Raw genomic sequence first — 9,198 nt, 5'->3', positions numbered from 1 at the left:
AAACGGGGTTGTAAAACCAAATACATGAAGAAGAAAATATGTCTATAGGTGTGATTGTATCCGAACTGTTTGACATAAATTCATCCAAATCAATTTCTATTTTTTTATGCATTTTTAATTTTTGGGCACGAAGCAGGGTTGCTCTTGCCATCTGGTCATCTGGACTGTTCGCTTCATCAATCTGTGGCCAGTAGCACTGACTACACTATCGCATATGGTACGGTAGGAGGATTTATCCAGCTGTTAGGATAGTTCACTTCTGTACTCAGAAAAATTTGTAAGTGGGGAGCCCGTGCAAGATCATTGCAAAAAACAAAAGTAAGAACGGGGCCATCGTTGATTCGGAAAGCGGGCAGGGTTGAACCTCTATGGGCCTCCAGAAAACAATCGGCCCAGCAAACAGCTGAGTCGCGCTCCTGCCGCACGAGCGATTCCGGGCACGCAGCGTTCCTGATGTTTTAGTCCCACCTCGCTCCCTGGAGCAGATTCGCAAGGGTACGAGCCTATATAACCAGCCCCCTGCCCACCTTGCAACATACTTACCTGGACGGGGTCTACGAGCGATCAGGAAGGCTCGTGGCCTAGGTCAATGGTCCACATTGCACTTGGTGGACGCGTTGGTTTATCATCTCCCCAAGTGGGAGAGTGAACGTCGTAATTTGCGGTAGAGGGGGTACGCGTTCGCGCGGCCCCTGCCAATTCTCTGAAAATAAATTTTGGTCCCTGTGTTTGTGTTGTTCTAATCTGTCGGAACTCAGTTTGGAGACTGTAAACTGACATTCAGCTCCCTAGGAAATTCTCTTTCCGTCCCTACCTTGATTCTGTTCCAGGCCTTGCAGGATTCTGAAATTTAAAATAAATCTTAGTCCTTCATTCTGTTCTGTCCGAGCCTTTGTTTGAAAAATATTAGGCGAACTTTAACTGGACATTGAAGTCCAACGGAATCTGAATTTGGACACCTAACCTATTTCCCCTATTAATTTTGTTCTGCTGTTTCTTTTCTAGGGCGTGCAGGTTTGCAAGTATAAAACTTCAGCACCAGCTAAGTGAACTAAAATAGCATATCTGCTTAATATGAATAACATTTTGGATAAATATAATGTGTTTTCTATTCTGTTTTGGGTGGTACTAATAACAAGTAAAAGCAGATATTAACCAACATGAATCTGAACTTCTCTATCAGAATACTGACGCAGGTACCTAGTATATCTTCATTTGGCAGGATTATGTTAAGCAGAAGACAATGGTATAGCCTGGTATAGTTAAGAGGCGAACTGGTTTACTGAAGTTGATCTACCGATTGTTGTCGATGTAACATTTGTCCCTTTAAGTTGATCTTGACTTAATTTTGTTGAAGTATTCCTTTTTTACAGTTTTCAGTGTCAGTTGTGTACCGTGTGTTTATTACCGCAGTCTGTCCATCTTGTGCTTTTATCGTTTTGGTTCAAAATGTATGACGGCAGATCATCCTTACTAGAATTTGTACAAATAAATTCAAAATTTAGTGCGCATAATCTTCCATCTTAAAAAATGTTGGTAGCATAGAAGATAATATAGTTCTTTTCTATCCTCTTAAGAACATATTACTCCGTACTACACCATAGTCGAGCAATGTTTCATAAAGGAAATTAGTTTTTCATTCAAACTTTCCACTCCATCGGCGTGGTAAAAATCAGTACCGTCCTGGCCCGGATGTGGAGAACTCAGAGTGACGGGGGTGGAGAGCGACGAGGGGTTTTGCTTCAAAATTTATAAATGGCAGATTTTCATGGATAGGAATTGTGCAAATCAGTGCGGATTTCAGTAGTCATGGCATTTCCATGTATTGCCTAAAAAAAGGTTTGTAAATTCAAAATTCTCTCTCTATCATGAGATGCAAAAAAGGTTGGCAATATATGGTAAAAAAGGCAAGTTGTTTTTCATTCAGACTTACCATTCAGCCGGTGTGGTGGAAACCAGTAAGGGCATCTCCCGCGGCGCAACGCAAACGGACGCTGAGCGACCGTTTGTGTCCGCCGTGACCGAAAATGCGTCGTGCACCACCTTCAGCGGCGCGACGGCAAAGTGACCGGGCCGGCCGCAGAGACGCAAACCTGGCCCAAATATGCGCCAGGTTTGCGTCTCTGCGGACGCTGCGCAAACGCGCAAAGTGTCCGCTCGGTCCTCGCACGGGCCCGCCTGGCAGCGGTACAACTGCTTCGTCTTCCGCGGCATTACTTTTGGAGGCGCGCTGCAGCCTTTGCAGGGCCGCGTTAATGGCGTGCCTCAGCTTCCGCGAGCGTGCGCAACTACTAGACGTTGCACTGGCAGGCCATTGAAGGCGAGATGGTGTCGGAGCCTTTTAAATGGACGCTGCCGGCGGCCATTTCCACGACCAAACCATCGCCAAATCCCACAGTATCCACCCCACCGACGCCATGGGAAAGAAATGTTGGCAGTTCCGCAAGACGAAGAACGACCAGGAGGCACGGGTCGGCCGGTACGTCCGCGTTGACCGCGCGCGGCAGCTATGGGAGGAAAACCGGCCGGTGCCATGGCCGAACGCGAACTTGCCGGGAGGGGGCTGGTACCTGAACTCGCGGCGCGTGCCGGTCCCCCCATGCCGCGCGAGGGCCGAGAGCGGCGGGACGAGGTGCGCCGCCGCCAAGCGATCTTGCTGCCAGATCTGCGGGAGGATGAGGCGTACGCGCTGAACTCCTACAACTGGATTTCATTCGGGACGTGGGAGTTCGACGCGCGCCGCCGCACTGGCTACCTCGGCGACGTGGACTTCTTCGACCGAGAGATCGACGCAGAAGAAGAAGAGAACGACCAGGAGGACGCAGACGAGGAAGAGGACGAGGACGCGGACGAGGACGTCGACATGGTCGACTACGACCACGACGACGGCGGGCCGGTGTGGGATCCGGAGACCCAGCCGCCGGACCTTTCCGAGGATGAGGCCATTGCCATGACACTGGCCAACAGCGCGCAGGACGAGCTCAACGAGCTCGCTTTGTGGGAGAGGCTCGCAATCCAGCTGCGCGAGTCAGCGCTCGCGCATGGGAGGCCGGCGACTCCTCCGGCAACGCCGACGCGTTCCAACGACCGCGCTCCGCCTGCTACTCCGGTGTGGGATCCCTGGCCACAGCCTCCTGCCCATGTGGCGGTACCTCCTCCACCGCCGGCGTACGAGCTTCCGTGGCCGACGCCGGAGTTCATTGACTTCGTCAGCGACGACGACCAGTAGGCAGCAGCTACTTTTAGCACGCCTTTATGGCTTTTTTATATTTTTTATTAATGTAAATTATGGTTGCATGAATGAAAAAAAAATTATGCGTCGCGCCGCTGGAGCCATCCCCGACGCAAACGGACGCCCGAACGATTTTGACCATTTGGACAGACGCAAACGAACACGACGGCGTCCGTTTCGACGTCCGAAATGCATCGCGCCGCTGGAGATGGCCCTAATGTGCCATCTCTTCTCCTACCCTTCCGACGATGAGCATTCTGGAACCGGCTGTGGTCTCTAGGTTCTGCTTTTGTGGAGACCAGTATCTAGGCACTCGGACGACCATGGGGCCGCCCGCCCGCTTGGATCAGTGGCAGCGCAGCAGGCGTGCATCGCCCAATAAGGCCAGACAGCGCACGAGGTCGAGCCTTTCTTGTGTGCCGTCACTCGCTTCCTGCGTGCCGTGGCCACCTCAGCAGCAACTGTTTCGTTTTCTAGTGTCAGTTCATCACAGCTCAAGCGCAGTATCCTCCAAGCTAGTACAATCCAAGAAGATGATATTGTTCTTTTCTCTCCTCGTAAGAAAATCTTACTACACCAATGTCGAGTAATGTTTCATGAACGCAAGCAGTTTTCCATTCAAACTTTCCATTCCGCCAGTGTGGTAAAAATCGGTACTGTCATGGCCCTGGCCCGGATAGGGGTTTTGCTTGAAAACGTATAATGGCAGATCGCTCTGACTAGGAATCGTGGGAATTAATTCAGGTTTTAGTATGCATGACATTTCGGCTTTGCTTGGAAACGTATAATGGCAGATCGCTCTGACTAGGAATCGTGAAAATTAATTCAGGTTTTAGTACGCATGACATTTCCTATATGTGTGAGTTGATTTTTTAGACATTTTGAAATACAAAATTTAGGCAGTGATCTACACTTATGAGCCAGCGTGCATTTCCTTTGCGAAGTTTGTTTTTTATTCGAACTTTCCATTCCGTTGCTGAGGTAAAAACCAGTAATAGCAATGAGTTATGTTTTGGCTGTTGGATGCAGATGCTTCCTTTATTTTGAAATACATCTTTAATATATTTTAAAATGTGAAAATATTAAACGAAAAATTCATGCGTACATCTTCTACATGCGTACAAAGGCTTTCCATGAAAAAAAAATAGAATTGTCGTTTGGGCTATGTAAAAAGACAAAACTTGGTGCTAAAAATAAGACTTTTTTGTGAAAATTTCTCTGATCTATTAGTAATCGTCAACAACAAGGAAGCCTAAAAATAATAATTTATTTAAATATGTCATTGGATCACCCAACAACGACTTCATACACTACTGTGAGCCGAAGGAGCGCCGCTGTTCTCGCGCCTCCATCACCGTAGTCAGGCAAAATTTGTTCGTAGCAGATTATCGGAAAATCTTCGTGCTAAGGCTCTAAAAGATCAGTGCACTAGAGCAACAACCATCACTAGTGACGACAACCATAGAAACCACACTAGCCAACACGCCTCCAAACAATATTGGTTTTTCGCGGAAACTATACAAACGCACGTAGGTTGTCGAGAATTTAAGATATACGTGGATTTTTTTTGTTAGAATCTTTTAATAATTAGAAACATATTTTTTAGTGGAGGGAGCCGGTAGTATTGTTCTGTTCTTACCTTCTCCGACGAACATTCCGGAACTGGCTCCAGTTGTGCTTTTGTGGAGACATGTATCTAGGCACTCGGACGACCACGGGGTCGCCCGCTTGGATCTGTGGCGGCGCATGCAGCAGGCGTGCATCGCCCGAAAAGGCCAGGCAAGGCACGAGGTCGAGCCTTTGCGTTGCGTCCGCGTCGTCCGTTGGTTCATCCCGACACTCGCTCACCAACTATCGATTCGTTCTCTTGTGTCAGTTCATCACAGCTCAAACGCAGTATACTCCAAGCTACAATCCATGTGTGCCGCGAGATTGTCGTAAACAACACACCCGAATTGTCTTTTGCTTCGTAGGACAGGCACGAAATCGCTGGCTACTGCCAATACCGGTGAAGTAGAGCGTCTCGTGCTTCACTAGCCACGGTAAAAATTAGTCCGCACCGCACGGCAGCCACGGCTCTTGGTGGATCGCTGGCGGTGAGCCGTCGCCAGCAGCACGGCATGTGGTGGCCACGAAAAAGCACCGCGTCGTGCCGCTCATGTCCGCGAAAAATCGGAGCTGGCTGGCTCACCGTACGAAGGGAGAAAAAAACGTGACGGCTCGTCGCGGGGCGCGAGGGGCCAGGCTGCCAGAGCACACGGGATTGGGCGCAGATTCTTCCGGATGGGGCGTGTGCGGCTGCCGCGCCCGCATCGTGTGCGCGCCAAATTCTCTCCTCGATCGAGCCTCGCTGCTCTGAGTCTTCTCCCCCTATCTTATCTCCACCCCGCTGGCCCCTCACCTGTGGCTACCAGCTAGCTACCATCGGCATCAACCTCGCGTCTCTCCCCTGCTTCAAAACCTCCATTCTTGTTCCTTTCCCTCGTCCTTCCACCATACCCCACCCCAGTACCACCACTGCCGACTGCCGAGGTCGAGCTCCAGCCACAATGAACATCTTGAACCAGCCAGGCGCCCACCCGGCGTTCCCGGCCGCCAAGGACACCGGCGCCTTCCAGCTCATGCCGGCCTCCCTCCGCTTCGACGGCCCAAGCACCACCCACACCCACCGCACCCCACGGTGGCAGGCGCAAACCCTGCGCCGCTCCAGCAGCTACGTCGGCTCCCCCGGCGCCGACGAGAGCGCGGCGCCGTCCGCCAACCAGCCGCAGGCGGCCCTGGCGGCGCCGTTCCAGCCGGTCACGCTCAACTTCCTGCGCTCGCTGCTCGACAAGGGCAGCATGACCGCCATCGCGGCCGACGAGGGCGGCGGCAAGGGCGCCGGCGCCGAGGCGGCCCCGCCCCCGCCGCTGTGCGCGCTGCGCGTGGTCGTGTCCTCCGCCGTCGCGCTCGACGCGCGCCAGACGGAGCTCATCGCGCGCAAGATGCGCCGCATCACCGGCTTCGTCCACCTCCTCGTCGAGAACGTGGTGGACCCCTCCCTCATCGCGGGCTTCGTCATCTCCTACGGCCTCGACGACTCCCACGCCATCGACCTCAGCGTCAGGGCGCGCCTCGCCGCGCTCAAGAACCGCGTCGACTCCTTCGACCGCCACCACGACGACCGGCTCCACCCGCCGCGGCCGCACACGCCGCTATACTGATCCAGCCATCTCCATCCATTATACCCACTTTCGAGCTCCGAGTTCACATACAGGAAGCGAACAGCTCCGCGGTATCCACCATGGGTCGAAGAACTCTATACTGAAGACCGATCAACGCAAGGCCGCCCCCGCCGACGACAACAGTTTTGCTATGTAATCGTTGTTGTAAATTGTGAGACCAATAGCTGCTGCTACACCTTTCATGTTTCTATCAAACTGTACTGTAATGATATGGTACTGTAAAACTTGCAGATTGTAATTGTATGCGAGGTTCAGTGTTACAGCTCTGTAACGCGAGTGAAATGCCTGACGCGAGAAACCTAGCTAAATTGGACAAAACACACCACTAGTGTATCCAGGAATAGTTTATGAAAGAGCTGGTGCTTGTGGATTCAGCGTTCTACACTGATTACTAACACTCTCTGGATGCAGAGCGATTGTTGATGCTACTGCATCACAGTTCATTTTTTCTCGTTTTGTATTAGATAGGTTGAAGTACAAGAAACAGTAGAAGCTAAATCATTCCTACTGGACGATCTGATACTGACAGCAACATAGTTTAATTGGTGTCTTGATTATTCCAGAGCAACAACTGTTGCAGTATACATGTAAGAAGTGCAAACACTGTCTGACTGACACTGAATGACAAGCAGTTATCAGACAATGCGGCGGAACTGGAGCTTAGCTGCGGTGGTGCACTGCGCACGGGCGTCGATCACGCACGGTGGTGCAGGGCCTCGGAGAGGTTCCTGAGCGCCTTGTCGTAGGAGACGAAGCCCATGAACCAGAACTCGTGGTTGTCCATGGTGGCGATCTGGATGTACCTCTCCGCCGGCTTCGACATGCTGGCCGACGGGCTCACGGTCCTCACCTGACTCAGCGGAAGCACCACCTGCGATTCAATTCGATCGATTGATGATTAATTCCTAGGTTAGACATGGCTGAACTTGCAGTGCAGTAAGCTGAAGCTGAACTAGTTGCAGTTGAGTGAACTGCATCTTAGTGTAGGTTGTGCTTGCCTTGTAGTACATGGGCTCCGGCGGCTGGGCGGCGGGCCCGTGGTAGGGGAGCGGCGAGTCGCTGCAGAAGGCGAGGCGCGCGGTGGAGAGGTAAAGCGTGCCGATGACGGGGCCGGACGAGGTGGAGAGGTAGCAGGCGTAGGCCTTGCGGAGCTGCTCCCCGGGCACGGCGCCGAACACCTGGTGGAACACCCTGTCGTGGCCGCCCTCCGCGTACACCTTGGTCCCCTGCGCCAGCCGCGCCACCGCCGCGTCCGCCATGTTCGGGGCCGTCCGGACTGCTCTCCACAAACAGCGCGGGTGTCAGTGCAGTGAGCGTGCACAGCGGATCGAAGCAGAGAGAGAGAGAGAGCGTGTGCAGAATACGTACGGTGGTGCCAGATGTTGCCGGTGGTGTCGGCGGCCCGGCGGGTGCCGTCCTCCAGCAGCTTGCCGTACCGTCCCAGCGCCTTCCGGATGGCTGCGAGAACGCGAGAGCGGCATGAGGGAGCCGCCCAGAGAGGATACAAATTATCAGTCGAGAGATCAAGATGGGACTTTAGTCACTCACACTGGCAGGTGGACGGGGCCGCGCTGGCCGGGGTGACGAGCACGTAGGGGTTTCCCGCGCCGTTGCTCGCCGCCGTGACGGCGACGGCCGTGTGCTGCGGAAGCGGCGCTTGGTTGCCGTGCGGCGGATACCCCGGCGGCGCCTGGTCGCCGTGCGGCGGGTATCCCGCCGGCGCCGGGGCAGGGGCAAACGACGATGCCATGGATCCGACGCGCAAGTCGATCTGGTCCTGGAGCGAGCTCGAGTGCTGGCTTCCGCCGATTGCCAATCGATCGGAGATTCGGAGAGTATGGTTGGGCTTGGAATGATGGCGGCGCGGGGAAGAATCGGGGCAGTGGCGACTAGGCGAAGGTTCTCGGGCGCGTTTACTTTTTATTGGGGAAAAGGGGCAAGGAAGGTTTGCAGTGCAGTGCAGCTGACCGAGATAGACAAGTGGAATATGTGGGGCTCCGCGTCCGGGATTCTGCGTACGTTGGCCGCTGTAGGCACACGCTGAAATAGTCAAATCCACCGGTCGGTGCGCCGTGCCCGAACAACGGTGCCTTCGCAGCAAAGTAAAGAGCATATGTTGCGAATCCCGTAAACCGCGGCCTGTAAAAACACGTTTACAGATCGTGAAAAACGCCCCCTAACTGCAGTTCAAGTTTATGGAATATGATTGGCCTCAACAGATCCTCTCCGTATGAGACTACGTTAGTGACGTTCTGGCACCTTTGGAGTGCAAGAAATGGGATGCGACATGATGATCCAATGAAATTAACTCATCAACTGGCCGAGCAAATCAAGGTATATGTCAATATGATTGAGCTACAAAGGATCACAAAGGAGAATGCTTAGCTGCTTGCAGTGAGCTACTTCATGCGGTTACATCGCTAGAACTACCATAAGCAATTGCTGTTAGGCGTGCTATGGTTTTCGCTAGCGAGGAGGGTTTTGTCAAAATCAGATTGGCATCTGACTACCTGTCGGTGATACATCGTATCAGGAGTACCACCATGGATCGCTCTTTCCTAGGGGTGGTCATCCAGGACATCAAGAAAATGGCGAATCTCTTTACATCTTGCTGTTTTCTTCATGTTCCTCCTATTCTCAATGAGTCGGCACATGTCTTAGCTCGTCGTTCAGAACATTTTGGTTTTGCTTCTTTTCGTTTAGCCGCTCCTGTTTGTATCCAGGAGATACTTTATAATGATT

The 9,198-nt window shown here is 52.7% G+C and overlaps 2 protein-coding genes and 1 non-coding gene across 3 annotated transcripts; 2 read left to right on the top strand and 1 right to left on the bottom strand.

Annotated features, from left to right (window-relative positions):
* The first annotated feature begins 535 nt into the window (after positions 1–535).
* Positions 536–695, top strand: LOC127297794 (U1 spliceosomal RNA). The gene has a single exon (XR_007849482.1). It is a non-coding gene; the product is annotated as a U1 spliceosomal RNA (small nuclear RNA).
* Positions 696–5,625: 4,930 nt separating this feature from the next.
* On the top strand, positions 5,626–6,716 carry LOC127293641 (uncharacterized). Its single transcript, XM_051323283.2, has one exon. It carries the CDS (start codon positions 5,782–5,784, stop codon positions 6,433–6,435), a length of 654 nt encoding a protein of 217 aa, XP_051179243.1. The 5' UTR covers positions 5,626–5,781; the 3' UTR covers positions 6,436–6,716.
* A 274-nt stretch (positions 6,717–6,990) lies between these two features.
* On the bottom strand, positions 6,991–8,422 carry LOC127293640 (GLABRA2 expression modulator). The gene is made up of 4 exons (XM_051323282.2): positions 8,005–8,422; positions 7,825–7,914; positions 7,455–7,732; positions 6,991–7,327 (listed from the first exon to the last, which is right to left on the bottom strand). The coding sequence occupies exons 1-4, from the start codon at positions 8,204–8,206 to the stop codon at positions 7,151–7,153; spliced, it is 747 nt and encodes a 248-aa protein (XP_051179242.1). The 5' UTR covers positions 8,207–8,422; the 3' UTR covers positions 6,991–7,150.
* Between the last annotated feature and the right edge of the window lie 776 nt (positions 8,423–9,198).

Source organism: Lolium perenne, chromosome 4 (assembly GCF_019359855.2).
Source record: "Lolium perenne isolate Kyuss_39 chromosome 4, Kyuss_2.0, whole genome shotgun sequence".
In the NCBI taxonomy this organism is placed as follows: Eukaryota; Viridiplantae; Streptophyta; class Magnoliopsida; order Poales; family Poaceae; genus Lolium; species Lolium perenne.
This window is presented reverse-complemented; position numbering and strand designations above follow the sequence as displayed.

What these genes read in the sequence shown, in the direction of transcription:
- LOC127293641 (XM_051323283.2), top strand. Translation starts at nt 5,782, where the DNA reads ATGAACATCTTGAACCAGCCAGGCGCCCACCCGGCGTTCCCGGCCGCC.
- LOC127293640 (XM_051323282.2), bottom strand. Translation starts at nt 8,206, where the DNA reads ATGGCATCGTCGTTTGCCCCTGCCCCGGCGCCGGCGGGATACCCGCCG. An exon ending in GGCCCCGTCCACCTGCCAGT is followed by an intron (nt 7,915 to 8,004) that starts GTGAGTGACTAA and finishes GCGTTCTCGCAG; the next exon opens with CCATCCGGAAGGCGCTGGGA. An exon ending in CGGAGCCCATGTACTACAAG is followed by an intron (nt 7,328 to 7,454) that starts GCAAGCACAACC and finishes ATTGAATCGCAG; the next exon opens with GTGGTGCTTCCGCTGAGTCA.